At 42.9% G+C, this 18917-nt stretch overlaps 1 protein-coding gene across 1 annotated transcript in view; it reads right to left on the reverse strand.

Moving 5' to 3' along the window:
• CAMTA1 (calmodulin binding transcription activator 1) overlaps window positions 1–18917 on the reverse strand; it is a 3172802-nt gene that overhangs the window by 21921 nt on the left and 3131964 nt on the right. The window contains exon 22 of the mRNA XM_078642975.1: window positions 15363–15393. Within this exon, the coding sequence (XP_078499101.1) occupies window positions 15363–15393 (31 nt within the window). The remainder of the gene's footprint in view (window positions 1–15362; window positions 15394–18917) is intronic.

Raw genomic sequence — 18917 nt, forward strand, 5'->3', positions numbered from 1 at the left:
ATTTGCTCATGTTCCTGTTACACTAATGTTAGTCTTTAATGCTTTTATCTGACTGTAGACTGAATGTGGCATACAAATAAAGTGCCAATCAAGGATACAGCACTAAAAGGCTAAATAAAAATGTCCCTAGAGCACTACTTTGAAGACAATAAGAACAGCGAGGTCACCGTGAACATCATATGGGATGCAGGAAAAGTGGTAATGTAAGGAGAATTTATATTACATACAGTCATGTTCAATCCACTGTGTAAAGAAGGGTGGTCAGATCTAGAAGCCTGTTTGCTACATGTAGAGGCTCAGCAGAAAAATCACAGGGTTGCAAAGAGTTCACAAGGTGCTCAAATGACTTTTGATTAGTGCTATTGTTAATATTGATAAATACGATGTTGATGTACACCATGATATATGTACGTATAATAATAAACTCACATCGCTGTTGTCAAATCCACTCAATGTGACCTCCCCATCAACCCGAGTCAGAAATACTTGGTCAGGCGAGGCTTGCAATATAAGCCTTAACAAGTGATTGACATATTACCTCAGACAAGCGTGTGAACAGGAAAACCCAGATCAATCTTAGTCATAGTCAGTACCACCACAATAGTCTTAGGAGAGCCCCAATTTAACACGTTTGGCCGGAGGGGCGCACATTCCCAAAACACCATAAAGTCAGATGCCACACTAAGTTAGGATCACTTTGCCAATCAGAACACAGCATGCACACTACACGCTGTGATCATGCACTCCTCATGCCGGACATCTGGACACCTACCCACTGCCCCCACCTTGTGTCCATGCAAGGTCGAGACCCACCTGTGCATCTTATCGAATGACCCGATTTATGGCCCCGTGACCAGTCCCAGATTTCTGTCTCCGAAGGAATGTACAAATTGTTTTATGATGCTTTATGTAATGTATAAAAAGACGTATAAAAAGACAGCTGAAACCAATGTACTTTGAGATAGTCTTCAGAGCCAGACTCTATTGCTTGTTCTCCCTGCTGCTGCGTTTAATTAAACCAACAGCCATATAGGAGAGATTGGTTCTGAGAGCCTGACTGCAGACGAAGAAACAGGACCCCGCCCATACGGATTCACATCTGCACAGTAAGAATGTTGGGAAGATGCCGCAATCTATTGGGAGTTCTACTGAACTCATGGAGCAGAGATCTGTCCAGAAGCCACGGTCAATGGGTAAGAGACTATATCTGATTCTTAGTCCCAGCATTTGGAGTATGGAAAACTAGGAAGAAGTGCAAAAAACGGACCTGAGCACCCTGCCACTAACAGAAATCTGACATATTGCCTATTTTATGTGTCTGAGCTGAGTAGTCACAAGGCGGCATAGGATGCGATCCCGTGGAGGTCTCCTTTCTTCAATAGTCAGCACACTTGGAAAGGTGAGGGTTGTTTAGTTGCTTGGACCATTGGGGGTGACACAGAGGGTATGCTTGTCTCTGGGTGTGATACAGGGACCGCTTGGACCCCTGAGCAAGAACAGATGGTATGCTTGAGGGACACAGGGCAGAGCAGGCACATACCGGAGGCCGTGAGGGAAACGGCCGCGCTGCAGACACTAGCGGCGCTCTTCCTGCCGTGAGGGGAACGGCCGCGCTGCTGACACTGGACTACACCTCCCAGCTGCCCCACCGCATCTCTGACGCTACTGCTGCGCCCCGAGGCGCCATAAGAACGTGGTGCCCCGAGCGCACTCTGAGGGACACAGGGCAGAGCAGGCACAACCCGGAGGCCGTGAGGGTAACGGCCGCGCTGCAGACACTAGTGGCGCTCTTCCTGCCGTGAGGGGAGTGGACGCGCTGCTGACACTGGACTATACCTCCCAGCTGCCCCACCGCACCTCTGACGCTACTGCTGTGCCCAGAGGCGCCATAAGAACGCGGTACCACTCTCGACACGCGGGACGCGCGCGGGCAGGCGCCGGGCTAAGCCCGGGCAAAGGGCGAGCCGTCTGTGGCCGTCCGGGGCAGGAGAAGGCATGGCTGGGCCACCCCCCCCCTTCACCTCGTCACCTGAAGGTACTCTGTGCTATATACTCTTATTGTTTGCTCCTCTTCTCCATTAATCGTAATCATGGGGAAAAGGAAAACTACAGAGGATGCCAATGAGGCTGCTGGTGTGGTAGCTAAGGGAGGGAAAAAAGCTAAGAGGTCGAAGGACAAGCCTCCCAGAAAGCGTTTGCTTCATGCGGGTGGGAACTGTGTCATGGACCGTATTGTTGGTTTGGTGAAAGACTGTGGAGACCTATTGACTACTGCTCCTAACCCTAAGGATGGGGACCCAGAGGGTGGGAGCAATACGCTTATCAACGAAGGAAAGGGACAAAAGCGGGGCGTAGCGGTTATTCCAGAAATGTTTTTGAGCAAACTTAGCGCAGGGAGTGTGGTAAAACCTGTGATTCCTGAGGGGGGGGGGCTTTGCGTAGATCAAATACAGCCCTCTCCGGTAACCACTCACAGCCCTAATGATATAGTCGCTTTGCCTTGTAGTAATAGGTTTTCCATTTTGGCCCAAATAGAAAATTGTCATTCTGAAATCGGTCCTGAAGTATCTGTGCCAGTTCCTCCCCAAAGTGAAGCCGTACCCCATGTGCCTGGAAATTTGGAGGTTTTACGGCAAATGGAGTCAAATGCCAATCCGCTGTATGAAGTTGTAAAGTACCTGTGTGACTTGGTAGAAGGTTTGCAAGCCAAAATTGACTGATTGACCGATGTGGTAAACAACATGAGGGCGGATGTAGGTTATTGCTCAAATAGATCTGTAGCGACAAAACCTATTTGCCCAAATAGACCGCAGGTAGAGGATTGCATTAAGTCTGCCTCGACCCCCCCCCCCCACCTCCAGGGGTGTTTCTTCAATCACAAGCATCCCGTTTAGTGAGGTGGTTAGGACAGGGAGGGGAGCACCTCTTATCCATCATGATTGCAAAGGACGTGGTGCAGTGTCTGCAACCTCAGCACGTACACCAGCAGGGAATACGGGTGGTGTTTCTACTGTCACAGCAAGACTTGTTGAACAGAAAACCGCAAGTACTCAACAAGCAAATAGATTCGTCCAATCGAGTACGTGTGCTCCCCAGTGAAATTACCACCTAAGTAAACCATCAATGGTGTACCTGATTAATACCCCCAAGTTGAGTCCCGGCAGTGACTACGAATCCACTGAATCTTTAACTAATAAAGCGATCCATTGGATTAGGTATGTCAGAGGCTGCAGGTCTGTTATCAGGGAGGATGTCCTCAGTGTTGAGAGGCTTACTTTCCAGGGGGACATATATGATTGTATTGAATTAACTTTCAAAAATCCTAAGTTGGCTGGAGATCTAATTAACCTAGAATTTAGAACTTGTTCCCCGGACCACTCTAGGATCCAACTGAGACCAACCCCCCCCCCCCCCCCCCCCCAGAAGTGGTTGACCAAAAATAATGTGGGTAATCATAGGGCAAGCTCTACACTAGATTGTAACGATTGACTACTGGTAGAAGATGTAAAAGTAGTATGTAGAGAAGTAAGCAATGGTGAAAACCCTGTCCCGGGTACAACTATTCTCCCAGGCAATACTTTTCCTCCACCATTTCCAACGCCTTTTGTGCCCCCTTCGACTATTGTGCCACCTAGTACTCCAGATATCATGCAAAACTATGCCTCTGTACTTGATCTTGGCAAATCAGGATCCGTCTTGTCATGGAATATAGCAGGCCTGAAATCCAAAGCAGACTCTCCGGAACGGGCAACAGTTCATCAACCAGTACGAAATATGTCTATTTCAGGAGACTTGGCTATTGGATGCATTGCATTTCCCAGGGTATTTGAATTATAGTATCCCAGCTGACAAGGGAGGGAGAGGCCGCCCATCTGGTGGCCTGACAATATGAGTTAGGCAGGACCTCAATGTCACAATCAAGCCCCTACCCACCAACCACAGGGACCTACAGATTCTAAGGTTAGAGTTTACAAATAAAGAGCCTATCTATATCTATAATCTGTATTCACGAAGTACTGGGGGGAAGAAATCCAAAGGATTAACACTCCTGGAAGACCTGATAGAATCTTATTCTTTTCATTCTAATATAATTTTAGGGGGAGATTTTAATGTAACCTTTGAACCCCTTTTATGTGATAGCTGGAATATAGCGGATGAAGAAGATAGGGAATGGGGTGTACCCAAACTTGACCTTGAGCCAGTTAAAAGGTGGACAGAAATAGTGACTCAACTTAACTCAATCTGTCTAAATAAAGGCTTAAGATCGGCTAATGGCAGGACTGTTGGAGATAAGTCAGGGGCTTACACATTTAAGAGTGGGCCACGTCAGAGTAGAATTGACTATATCCTGGTCAGTCTGGGCTATAGGAGACACCTCAAGGACATGACAATTGTTGAAAGGTTCAGAGTGATCACAACCCCCTATGTATGATGCTCACCTACTGGGAAGAGCCCGTCAATGATGGAGGGGAGTTGGGTATTAACTCTCCCACTGACATTGCTATCTCGAATGATATGCGCCACGTCCGTCGGTCCAAGGTTTCGAATATTGAAGAGAATATTGATTTTATATCAAGAAAGCTAGCTCAGGCAACATGTGAACTGGGTGTTTTATCCAAAGAGGGTTTAATGGCTCCTGCATTACAAAAGGGCAGAAGGATTCACAAGTCTTTTTTTGGAGACCTAAGAAGCTTATTTGTTAGGCCTTGTAAATCAAGCGGATCCCGCATCTCCCAGCCACCACGTTGGTATTCGGGGGTTTGTAGACAGGCCCGCCTGGATCTGGGAAGAGCCATTAAAAGCGGATCAAGCGGGAATATTCGTCTTGCTAGGGCCGCGTATAAAAGTGCTGTCTCTAAAGCCAAACGTGCTTGGGATGAGCAGAGATGGCAAGATTTAAAAGAGGCAGGATCTCAAAAAGATTCGCACAAGTTTTGGAATGTTCTTAAATGGGGTAGTGAGGGTAACCCGGATAAGCCCCAGAACTGGGTCCCACAAGAGGAATGGGTAGCCTATTTTAAGCCGCAATATGCAAAGGGTGAGGTTACAAACCTAACCATGGAGGTACCGTTTACAGCTTTTTTGGAAGATCCGTTCACCCTTGGAGATGTGAATTGTCCCCTAGATTCAGTCGTCCCTAGAAGAGCGCCAGGTATTGATGGCATACCTGCGGATTTATTCCTGCAGGATAAAGATTCTTAGGGTATTTACATACTCCTTTTGGCTAATGTGGTTGCTAAGGGAGCTCAATCTTGGAATGGGCCGAAATCATACCTGTATTTAAAAAAGGGGATACATCCCTACCCGGTAACTATCGCCCAATCAGCCTGATTGACACCGTCCCAAAAATTTTTGGCAGGCTGATCCTCAATAAAGTATTGGCGTGGGAGCCGGATCAGAACATCTTATCCCATTTGCAGGCCGGCTTCAGAACGTCCATCAGCACAGTCGACCAGGTCTTGTATTTTGCTATGCTGTACTGGAAGACTGTGGTAATTGGACGTGGTAGCCTATATGCTGCCTTTATCGATCTTAGAGCGGCATTCAACTTGGTCCCTCGTTTAACCCTTTGGAATGTTCTAATGACTTGGGCATGCCCGGAACCCTCCTTTCATTAATCAAAAAACTTCATGAGCAAAATGTTGCTCAGATTAGGTGGGGCAGTCCTGGTAATGTCACTGCCCAGTTCCCTGTAGAAACCAGAGTGCGTCAAGGCTGCGTTTTGGCTCCAACTTTATTTTCTATGTACATCAACGACGTGGCTAAGATATTGATTGACTCCAATGTTGATGCGCCTACCCTTGCAGGAGCCAAAGTCCCCATTTTAATGTTTTCTGACGATTGTCTGATAGTAGCTAAAACCCAGAGCGGGTTGCAAAGGGCATTGTCGATTTTTGAAAAGTTTTGCACCGCTCGAGGTTTGGAAGTGAATGTTTTAAAATCTAAGTTTATGTCTTTTAACGCGTCAAAATCTTTTAAGGGTACTGTACGCATGAACAAATTACCGCTTGAGAAGGTTCAAGCTTTTAGCTATCTGGGAGTCTGTATTCAGCATGATTTATCGTGGAAACAGCAGGTTGAGCTGGCCACTCTTAAACATCGCCAGCTTGCCGGAGCTCTGAGCCTGGAACACTCAAGGTCCCTCACTAAGCCGATAGCCCCTGTATTATCGGTATATAATGGTAAAGTTGTCAGCTCCGCTTTATATGGAGTGGAAATATGGGGGTTTGAAAACTTAAGGGGGATGACAGCTTCTGAAAAACGTTTCCTCAGGAATTTAATCAAACTACCTCATTGCGTCTTTGCGTCCAGTTTTACACTGGAGGCGGATCTGGTCTATGCCCTAACTGGAAATATACACCAGGGGACTGCTGGACGTAATAAGAAGCGATACTTCCCACAAAATCAAGTGGTTAGGAAACATTCGGGGTGTATTAAGAGATTTAGGCCTTGGCGAATTGTGGGAAGATCCAGGGAATGCTAGGTTTCCCCCCAAGAGGGTTCTCAAAGACCTGTACTGGAAGTCCGTGGCTTCGAATTTTTTTAGGAACATTGCTCCCCTTTCTTTGACTGGCATGTTGTTAGACTTCAAAGATGGGTCAAGTTTTGAAGCCTTCTGGGATGTCATCACGAAACCCCTAGACCGGAAGCTCTACTTCCAACTGAGAATTGGGAGTTTACCAATAAGGGCATTTACCAATAGGTGGACTAGTGGGGGCAAGGCTGCCTGTCCAGTCTGTTTGGCCACTATGGAAACTATTAGCCACCTATTGTTTGAATGTCCTGTGTACGCAGCACCCCAACGGATCTGGTTACGTCCAGTGTGTACATTATTGGGCACTAGGAGTGGGCTGGTTGCTGTAAGATTACTTCATACATGTACCAACCCGCCTGTATACACAGCTGTGGCCAAATTTTTAGGTTGGGCGTGGACAATTAGAAGCAGACTGTTGGCAGCTTAATGTTAACTACGGGGTGATAAAAGCTTTTGCCTATGCAACATGTTTAACCTTACCCTTTATGACTGTAGTAGTAATTACTTTTATACATTTGTAAATTTTAATAATATTTATTACATTTTTATGGATGTATTTTATATGTATTATATGCTTTTATGACAATCATCGAATAAAGCTTGCTTGACTTAACTTGGTATGCTTGATCTGTGGGTGTGATACAGAGGTGGGACCTCAACGCTTAGACAACTGAGCATGACACAGACTGTACGCTTAAGCTCTGGGTGTGATATAGAACCATCATCTCAATCATATTTTTTTATTCTAAAGGAGTTTTTTTAGTGCTATTGGTTTGTTAACCCTGGTAGCATCTGAAATTCGCTTGGACCACTGGGTGAGACACTGCCGGTACGCATGACCCCGGGGTGTGAAATAGGGTGCAATTTGGACATTCTGGAAATATTCAGGCCTTGGAGAGTAAGTACTGCTTGTGCTTGACCAAGAACGGCATGCAGTTGTCAAGTTGACCCTTCTTGTCCTCTTAAATTGTTGCTATCTTTGTCCCTGGGCTGATATTAACAGGCTAACAGGCTCACTTAGTTCAGCGCAAACCCTCCCCCTGTCATTGAGCGACATGCACTAGGAGGGGTCTGAAGGTTGTTGGCGAAAGTCATCATTGTTTCCTCTGCCACTTTTCTCTCTTCTATTTTCATTGTGGCTTGCAGTTGATGCAATTTTTCTTGATGTTGTTGTGCTGATAAATTATTGCAACTGTGTATCATATTGAATGTTATGTCTTGTTAACGTTTCTATGTGCGCCTGAAGAAATTGGCACCCTTCAGACTATTCCACTGCTAGAAGTACAATTCACAATGTTTTGGATTAATCACTGCATTTTTTTACAGGTTGTTACCCTTTATATACTTTGTTTTATGTACTATGAAAGTTTGTTTGATGCATTTTGTCCTAATGCTGAGCTTGTAGTAAAGTAGTTACTGCCAGTATAATCCCTTGTACATATTTTTCCAACAAGCAGGGTAGAATTTAGGATTCTCTCAAAACTTTGAGAAATTAGAAGCGCACCAAATCTCTTAAAAATTTCCCAACCCATCATGGAGTCGCCTTTGAACCACATGAAAACTAGATCCCTCACGCAGGCTAAAAATCAAAATACATTTTGCTGTGAATGGCACGCACACACTAAGACAGATACGTTCACCTGGCCATGGGGGGAAAAGTCAACAGCAGCATAATAGAACACACGAGGATGTGTTCTCGCACGATTTTCATTTTCATTTTACATAAGCGAGGTGGATGATCTCCTGCAAAGGGTAAAAGCTGATGCACCCAAGTTCCCCCGTCCTACTTTACGCAGACAATGCGGTGTTGCACACCAAATGGCCTACAACATCTGATTGACAACTTTGTGGCCTATATGGAGGATAAAGATTTCAAACTTAACCTAAAAAAACCTATACCATGGTCTGTGGAAGGGGGAGAAAGAGGCAAAAACTACATTACATGACTGGGCAGAAATTCTAACAAGTAAACACCTTTAGCTACCTGGGCACATTATTTTCACAAGGAGGATATTGGGGACCACACCTTAAAATTGCAAACCTCAAATTCATAAGAGCTTCTGAAGCGGTTTATAGATTTTCCCAAAAACTAGGTACAAAACTCGTCAGGGACATTTTGAAACTACACGAGAGCAAATATCTATCAGCCGCAACATATGGGGCACCAACTTGGTAGGACTAAGCATAGCTGCCAAGGTTTCAGAGTAATTATGAGTGACATTTCATTGACTATGAGTGACACTGTCTCACCAGCAAAATCAAGCAATGAGGATGAGAGAAACATAAATATCAAAAATGACACCCATTTGAGCAACGAGAACCAAAATGAACTGCTGCAAAGCATAAGAAATATAAACAACTTCCACTTATCAGGTTCTAGGCGAAAATTGCAGATAAAGCAGACTGAACGACCTTCTTAATTTAATTAAAATCAGCTAAGTGACTTGCAGACTCACAGTGACATGAGCAGTAAGCACGGTTGCATTGGAAAGCTAAGAGTGAGAAACACACATGTAGGTCGAAGCTAGGCAGGCGGCTGTATTTTATGGAAAGGCACCGTGATTAACATGATTATCCACACTTTACAAATACAACTGGGTGAGCAGTTCACCTATGTTTGCACTGTCCGTTCCCATTAGTTTAAATGGTCGACATTCTTTGATTTTTAAGAAGACGCCCTAATAAATCGAAAGTAATCTGTGCCCTTCAATTGGACGCCTTGAATAAACTGGACACAGCCTACGCTATTAAACAAGATGCTCTAATAAATATTTGTTCCCTAAGGCAGGGGGTTTGCTGTGCTGTGCTAGCTGATCTAGCAGGGGCGGGCAGACTGAGGGTTTCTGAATTGAGTACGTGAAGGATCCACCTTCATGTGCTGCTTCTGACTTTTTTCCCTCTGCTTGTGAGGAAGAGAGGCCTTTCGCTGTGAAGAAACAGGGAGGGGCTCCTTTACAAGAAATAAAAAAGGCCACAAGATACTTTAAAGCCACTATCCCAATGCTCCACAGAGAGACACCCGAGACGCAGCGGAAAACAGGCCATGAGGTGACAGCAATGTAAAATAAACACTGACCTGACTCGGAACACGGACGAAGGCAATTGGGGGGGCCTTGCTGGCTGCTAGCAACGACTGTGCTGGGTACCGTCGCGGACTTACTGACTCAGTCCCACAGTAATGATTCTGTAGCTCAGCCCTGATTGCACACATGTAGCCATGATGGCGCCAGAGGAATCGGGTCCGGGAGCTGCCGCTGGATGCCACAGGCGTGCATGCTCTATCAAAAGTAAGCCTTATTGTTTGCCGCTGCCAACCATAGGGTTGGCTTCACGATAGCCCAAGCAGCCAACTTTGAACTGCCTGGCGGCCCACCCGCTCCCGCCGCGGGAAGCCGGAGCCAGACCCGCCTAAAGTCACTTGTCAATTAAGACACTAGGTAGCAATTGGGCTCTGACCCGTCCTCCTCCGACGTCAGGGATATTGCGGCGCTGTCGGGTGTACTTGTAACATTGATGCACACCACTCTCTGTACAGTTGAACTGAGTTATAGCTGAGCCAAAGAGTCCCCAAGCCTGCCGGCAGCAGTGCACACTGCGTGCTGCCACTGCAGCTTGTATGGTGCTTTATAATTATAGCAGCGCTCCCAGCTTCACAGCTGAGGCACTATAATGTGTGACTTTGCATTTCAGTGCGGTGATGCGGTTCACCCCACTGAAATGCGTTAGTCTAACGCCTGATGCATGGCACTTGGCAGAGCTGACTAACAGTACTACTTTGCAGATTCAGGAGAACTCTTTCTATATAGGATTTTGGCAGTCCCATGTTCGACCCCAACCTATATTACCCTTAAAGAATTGGATGTACTTCACTTAGAAGATTACATCCATTTCAGCACAGAGACCAAATGGCATAGTATCTGGAGTAAGATGGGTACCAAGTTTACCAGAGACATAATTAGGGATCGAACACTTTGACAAAATCCCATGGTTGCTATATGCGAACACCTTATTGCAGGAAATTGACGATAATATTAACTTCACAGCCCCCATCAGCGTCCATTATTCTTATCAAAGAGACTCATCCATTTCCAAGAGGCTGTTACATATGTATGTCATTTGAATGATACTTATACTTGCTGTGCAATCTTGACCTACATTAAGTCCGCAAACAGGAGACTGAAATCAATCACTCATTTCGAAAAACTACGCCATGAGGAAGTGTAAAATACGATTTGGATTGCTAGCCTTTGCATCTGTTTGCACAAGTGACACCTCGGCAGAATGGATTTTATTTTATTTTGTATATTTGTGTATTTTTTTGATTTTATCTTTTGTGAGCACTTGCACTTTAGACAGGTTATCCTTTGATTCCAAGTGTTCTAAATCATGCCAGTGATGTAATGTCTGATGCAATTTACAAAGTGTTTTATCTAGTTATTTGTTTATGACTATGATGTTGATGTTTTATTGCTTTTATGGATTATCGGTATAATCTGAATAAAGATTGATTTGACTGTTAATTGCAGTTATAAATCGCACACTGTAAAAATCAAGTAGTGCTCAGCAGTTGTCACTCTATGTAAGCACATAAAAAATAGGTTTGCCTTGGTACAAATTAAATTATAATCATTCCCTTGTACACATTCATTCATCTTAAAGGAAGTTATATTCTAAATATTGTTTGAATAGCATAAAAGTTTGAGACTGTCTCATGTTCTAAGTCCTTGGAGAGAGCAAGGCAATAGTTAGTCCCCATATTCAAATACCTGGTTGACTGACTCTTAGCTAATCAACTTCCATTGAACTTAGCTTTTACTCCAGATAGTAGTGCTGAGTTATCTCGTGCACATATTTGGGAACCAGGACAGTTAACACTTAACACCAAGCACATGAGCGTACACATGGTTCTGCATCAGGAGTGGAATAAATTACATAAAGTTGCACACAGATCTACTACTGTAGAGGTTCTGACTGTACTTGAGTTGTGCAATCCCTGCTTCTGAGTGGACCCCTTAAACACACTACCTGTGTGGATCCCCGAGTTGCACCATGTCTGCTTCTGGGTGAACCCCTTACTCAGGGATGTACGGTTATGCTTGGCGTGCTCTCCTGACGATCCTAGGAGGATCCACCATTCTTTCTTCATATTAACATACCGATTAGACTAAAGTTGTCAATTGAACAAGGCAATAATGGCAGCTATATGCAAAATCAATCTCATCCCTCCAACATGCTACACGTCACGCTTTAGCACAAATACACGTTTGCTGTAAACAGTTGGCAGCACACCTCTGAGACATAAGAAACACACCAATAATGTTCCCACATAGATGATCCCAAAGAAACAACGCTCTGCCCTCCTGCCTAGCAAGTGGAGGGGTCACTTACTTGAGTATTCGGAAAGCACCTTAGGTCTTCTAAAGAATGCGGATAATGCTATCAAAAATGGTAATATGATACAATACAAGGAAGGAGAGGAGCAACGAAGTCAGACAGGCACAACCTACCAATTACAAGCCCAACTGAGTTTGTAGTTGAACAGACTTTTTATTTTAAAATACCTGCATCCCAGTTTACACCTTTTCCTATGTAAATTGTGCATTGATGAGCGCCATCAGGGAGAAGTATGGTAATTGCTGGGAAAAAGGGTAGAATTGTCTTTAACAACTTAACATGATTTTTTGTAAATTGATTTAACTGTTGCTTCATTCGGGATCTTACCCTAAATATTGGCATCCAAAGTGGCACCAAATTCTTGGCTTTCGTCTTAATTTCCACCATGGAGCTACAACTATAGGCAGGACACCAAAATGATGAGTCATTGTGATTTAATACCTGTGAGTGACTAATTACTCAAATACTTGTGAAAAGAATTTTGTACGGAATCCTTGACAAAAATGGAATCTTTTTTGCAAAATGGAAGTCTCTCTCATGACTACAGGCATTACATACATATGTATTAATTTCAGGTTATACATGTCAATTGTTCTACATTTTTGTAATACTTTGACAAAATCATAATTTTGTATAATGGTGCACACATGTTGAAGGGTCAGTAACTAACATGGACTTTGATTTGGATTCTTTTGTAGGTTCACCATAACTATTATCATGGCTCTTTTTTTTCTTCTTGCAGTAAAACCTCTATTTATGTTATGATTGTTCTCGGTTCGCTTGGAAGCTAATTGATTCAGTTCTGCACCTGATGAGGTGGGAGGTATATAAACAGTGTGTTGTTTCAACCAACTGCTTCTCTCTTGCAGCACCTTTCCCTGTAGTTTATGAGCTCACACTCATGGAAAGCAAAGCCCAACAGATGGAAAGCAAAGCCCAACAGATGCAGAACGAAGTCGCCAAGACTTCTACGCATTGAGTTCAAGTCAGTACTCCATCCACACTTTGCAGTAGGCCTTCAGCAGAACACCCTGAAAGGTAGACTTTTCATGCATTTACAAACCGTCCACAATTTATCATATCACATTGCAGTGGCATTTCTTGCACATTCAAGGTTATCCCCTCTTGAGCATAGAAAATCGAGCAAACATTCAGATTGCATAAGCAAATGTATCTAATGACGATTCCTCTCAGCAAGCTTTTCTAGAAGTGCATACACCATGCAAGGTATGATGGTATCATTCCCAGGGTCTTTGGCGCTGTAGCATGCATAGGTTCCCTCAAAGCCTTACTCTTGAATGGGAAGTCTGGAATTTATCCCTTTTTGGCGCACTTATACGCCATCCTAAATTACACACCCTCACAGTCTTTATCTAGGAGCATTTTGACCTAAAAATTCGAATCGTTTCTTATGCAAAGGTAACTGATTGTCTTGATTACTGTGCTTCTACTCATTGTATTTTTATGCGGTTTTACTGTTTTGCCTTCATTTAGCTTGTCATGGTTTCATCAGTTTTTTGTTGACTAGTTGGCTGTAGTCTTGCACAGAGCATAATAGCAATCAGGTAGAATGGGCAGCCCCTTGTCTTACTGATGCCAATATTTGCCTGTGTTCCTGCACCTGATTCTACTATTTCTCTACTTGTGTTACTCAATTACAGTCCTTACTTATTACAGGTGCAAACATAACTCTTAATTACAGTCCACTGCAGTATAAGACTATTAGAATATTCAACCATATGATTTGATTTACTTTTTTAGGTTTGCAAATCATACACAGCCTGATTCATGAAGCTAAATTGCACTCGCAAAGGGCAAGATTCTCAGAATCTTGCCTTTTGCGAGTGCAATTTTGGCATTTGGGATTCACAATCCCAAATGCAAAAATCGCTAATGAAGAATTAGCTAATATGCGAGGATTAGCATTTAAGGAATCTCTATTAGAGATTCCTTAAATGCTATTCATGACACTTTCAAAAATTGCGATTTTGCAAATTTGGGCCGCTATTTACCGAGAGGTCAGACCTCTCGGTAAATAGCAAAAACGTAGAAAATGCTTTTAAAAGCATTTTTCTAAGTTGCATGTTGCACACACACATGTCCTTTGGACATGTGAGTGCGCAACACCTGTTTCAATTTGCATTTAAGGGGTGCTACAGGGTGTCCTTTGGACACCCCTGGCACCCTTAAAATCGCTATCTTATTTGCGAGTAGTAAATTGCTACTCGCAAATAAGGGACACTCCCCATTCATTCCTATGGGCCTTTTGGCCCATAGGAATGAATGGGGAGTTATTCCTTTTTTTGCGAGTAGGAAATTTCTACTCGCAAATAGAGAACATGTAGGAATCGCTATTTATTTAGCAATTCCTACAGGAATACCGTTTTGCGTGTCCTCAATAGCGAGTCGCTATGATTCGCTATTAGGGCCACGCAAAACGGCCCGTACATGAATCAGGCTGTTAGTAACAAATCATGGTTGTGATCACACTCGTGGGGGAAAAATGTTGTAGACTACAAATGATTGTAATCCCTATAATGGTGTTCTAAACAGCACTTTTAGAAAACCAAGGCATGTAGACAACTGCAGTCCTATATTTGCATCTCCTTAGACCTTACAACCACTTTGTGGTGTATTTTTTTGAGAAACTACGGGATTTGCCAACGATTTGGAGTGGGCTCATATCCCTTTTGCGGATCACAGACTCAGTAGAAGGCCCTGAGAGTGCCGCAGACTTTCTGCCAATCAAATTTAAGCAGATTCAAAGGTCATGTATGAGGTAACACTGCGAGGTATACAACCAATAAAATACGATTTTTACCTCAAAATGGTATCCAAACGCTAGCTTGAACAAAGTGTCAGTAAATTAGTCTTGGATTTGCTGAGCTAGCATTTAATTTTAAATGTTTTTATAACTGCTGACAGATTTACACTAAACCATAAAATAGATCTATTCTGACTAATGCTTAGTCTTCAAGCACGATTTGATGTACATTTGAATTAGTTTGTACTGAAGTAGCGAGAAACTGTGTGATGTCCACTAATGCAAAGGAACCTGAGCTGATGCTATCAGAACCGACCCATTCAAGTTACAAAGAGCTTCCGGAGCAAAGCTGTGTTTTTATAGGCCAAGACAGTTCCTTCCACCACTTTCAGAGCATGCCCAGTGGCGGCATCTGTAGCCTTGGATGTCGCTATCTAACATGCATTATTTCCAACTACTGCACTCTGCTGTCCCTTATTGAGGAACAGTAGGGTTAGTATTTGTAAAAAAAAATTAAAATAAATGTTAGTTATGTTTCACTGTCGCCGTCATTCAGGAAGATGATTCTCGTGGGCGTCCATGGGCCGCAGCCCCATGCAAGCAGGCACCAAGCAACTTATGTATATAATAAATAAAGAGATTATACTGACTAGCAGCAGCTAAACTCACCCTTTTGTACAGCCTATGGTCCACAAGGGGGCTTCAGACAACAAAACAACATCAAACATCTATTAGCAAAGAGGTAGCATTGAATAAAACTTGCATTGTATCAAATCAATACACAGAACAGAAAACTAATGTGTTCCCTTGGCTGGGAATCCAGACATTGGCTACAGAATCAAACTCATATAATGTGGCAAACGCATAAAGAAAATCGAATGAGCCGCAAAATGTCAGAAAAGATGTAGACGAGAAGGGAGATATTGGATATTTTCCACACCAAGTTACTCTGGTTAGTGGGGTTGTCTAACGTAGGTTAATAAATTCTGGATCCATTTCAAATTTTGAAAAAATCCCCCTTTTACAGGATTTACCTCATTTATTCTAAAAAGGGAAGTTTTGGCAGTCAGTGGTACTTCTGAAACCATGGTATGGATCCGACCCTGCTTGAAAAAGTTGGACTTCTGTGATGTCAGTGCTTTATTTGTGTCTGAGGTTGTAGGTGGTAGACACAGGCACCCATTTTTGGGAACCGGGATTTATTTATTTTATCATGAGACTTTGAGACAGTGAGAGAAGAAAATGAACAAATAAGGAGGAAAAGAAACATGGGAAGCAGTGAAAAACAGAGAAAGCAGGGTTAACGCACTTGCAAGAGTGACGTGAGGAGACAGGAAGTGTAGGATGCTGAAGCAAGCCTATTTTCATTATTCTACAACTACGACATACGAAAGTACCGTCAATAGTCCCATAAGAAATACTCTGAAAATTCTACTTTTTGGGGGGGAAATGATGCACTGTTTGGTGTCAGCCACAACACAGGCCGTTCTGGTATCTTGAGCACAGCACGGATAAGAAATTATCTTCATCCGGAGAGTACAACGGAGAAACTAGCGTTTGAAATGTGCTACTGAAAAATCTCTGTATACTTATTTAAAGTAAGTAGAACTGAAATACATCATACAGGTTATGACTTTTTTTTCATTTTCCCTGCTACAATATGTTGACGTTTATAGAGCCATGTAGTCTGATGAGCGTTGCAAGGTTATCGTAGAATTGTTTGACAGAGAGCTACACACATTTCTTTACGGAAAAACTGTGTTATGAAAAACCCAGATGGAATAATGCAACTCAGATATGATATCAGCAATTATAGATTTAACAATTATAAACTAGAGTCAGCGGAGGACAGGAATGATAAGAGGAAAAAATTAAATTTTTAAATTTAATTAAGCTTTCATGTATAACAGTTTTTTCGTAAGTCTTATAACCTCCGGGCTTTCTTTGTGGCTGCTTACGTTGTATTTCCTACTCTTCCCTTTCCTAGGTCTCACCTCCCTACCCTTCTCAGACTCGCCTCTCAAACATTCATGCGGCTGTCCGAGGCCCCCGCAGGGGGCCACTGAAGAGGGCAGGACTCTAGTACCATCTGGGCACCCCACACCCTCTTAGGGGCAGGGACTTAGGGAGGAGTCCCCCAGCCTTGTCGCGGCACGCTAGGTGAGCATCACTTCCTGGACACGAGGACGGGGGAGGGGTATATAGGCCTCCCCCACCATCTTGGCGTCCTCTTTCGCGTGCCAGACACGCTGTGACTGCGTTCATGCTGGGTATTGAACGCAGTGGGACCTCAGCTGGTGAGCAGCTTTTAAGGAAAACAACAACCACCGCTATCTTCCCTTCTCTGTCTAGATAACATTTCTACCGTGGGTTTTTATACAACACTCCTGGAGAAAGTCCGAATGTTTCCCCACAGCTAGAGCTCAGGGGCTTTCTTCCCGAAAGCTGCACTTGTCAGACAAAACCAACATTGTATATGAATCATCAATGGAATTATTCTCAAATCTATGGATAATATTAATGGAAATCATGTATGTATAATATGTGAGTAAGCCTTGAAATCTCCATGCTCTGAAACAGATCTTTCACGATGGTACTTCTTATTATGATCTCGGAAGGAAACCACAATTTGTTCACAAATAAAATTAATAGGAAAAATGTCTGCCCAATGAGCTGGCTTATTACAGCAGGCTGCATGCAGGTCAGAGGGAGTAGTTGTGTATTCTCTGCACAGATGTTATTTTTTTTATTATTGAAATTCATATATTACATAAATTAGCATCTTAATATTCCTTCATCAACATTCATCAATAACATCAGATTAGCAGGACATATAATTTAACATAAAACACCTAATCAGGAATTCAACAAGCTGATAGATCAAAAACTGCATTTTAGATCCCACGAGATTAGACACATATTGTCTTAAAACAAAGTCTATTGCCACATATTACTATCAATTTAAACAGATCCTTAGTTCTTACATTCCTAAAATATGAACCATGTAAAACCGTATATAAAAAATATAACTTGATCCTATAGTTTACTAAGATCGCAAAAGCTATTCTAAACAAAATATAGTGCTACTACTTTTTTCCCTAAAAATGATAAAAGTCAGGATACTGCCGATGAAAACTCCAATACCAATTCTGCAGATTAAGCATTACCATTAAAAAACGTAGCCAAATCTTATCAAACTTCTTCAGCCCACCTGTTCGCAAGACATACACTTGTTCACTTCTTTTAACCTGTGCCTTTTTCCGGACCCATTCATATTTTGATGGTATTAAATCCGATCGCCATTTTTGAAGTAGAAGTGATCTGGTGACGGATGTATGTCATTACCACGCATGCTTTTACAATGCATGCCTTTACCACGCAACTTTCACAACGCAAGTCGTTACAACGACTTGCGTTGGGGGGTGCTGGATAGTGAATAGTTTAATTTACTATTCCAACTCCAGTCCCCGTGGATAGTAGGGAAGGTTTTGGATAGTAAATTAACTATTCCCTATCCTAGAGCGCCCCCCAGCGCAAGTCGTTGCAACAACTTGCGTTGTAAAAGTTGCGTGGTAAAGGTACTGCGTTGTAAAAGTTGCGTTGTAAACGCTGTTCCCCTCTGGCGACAGCCATTCCGATATATAAGAGTTTAATCATTTTATCTGGTAGGCTGAGGTCTAGATCATAACCAAGCACTATCAACAGAGCGTTGGGCCCACTTATTAATATGCATTATGTTGCTAAATAATCAAAAATGTTGATCCAAAATTTCTGGATCAGTGGGCACTGTAATATTTATGCCTCCAATTGGCAGAAGGGTGATTGTGGCACCAAAAACACTGCCCCAATTGGTTTGGATAGGCATTAGCTATAAAGCTAGGAGTTCTATACAGTGGCCACTTACTGAAGAATATCATCCTTTGCCAATTAGCCCCTCTGACCGTGCTGAAATTTAATTTACTAATTGTAGACCAAACATTTGCAGTAATTTCCAACTCCTCATATTTTTCCCATTTAATTATAGTCTTAGCTTCTAAATCTTTCCCCTTGATTGAGGCTAGACGTTTTTCCCATTCCCAGGTTTTCTTTAAAACCGTATCGTATAAGTCATGAACTAAACTTTTCTGATTGATAATCTGGGCCAAGTCCAGATTACTGAAAAACTTCCTAAGAGCATTATATGACCCCAGGAGAAGAAAATCACAGGGAATTAGTCGAGACATT

Source organism: Lissotriton helveticus, chromosome 5_1 (assembly GCF_964261635.1).
Source record: "Lissotriton helveticus chromosome 5_1, aLisHel1.1, whole genome shotgun sequence".
NCBI classification, from domain to species: domain Eukaryota; kingdom Metazoa; phylum Chordata; class Amphibia; order Caudata; family Salamandridae; genus Lissotriton; species Lissotriton helveticus.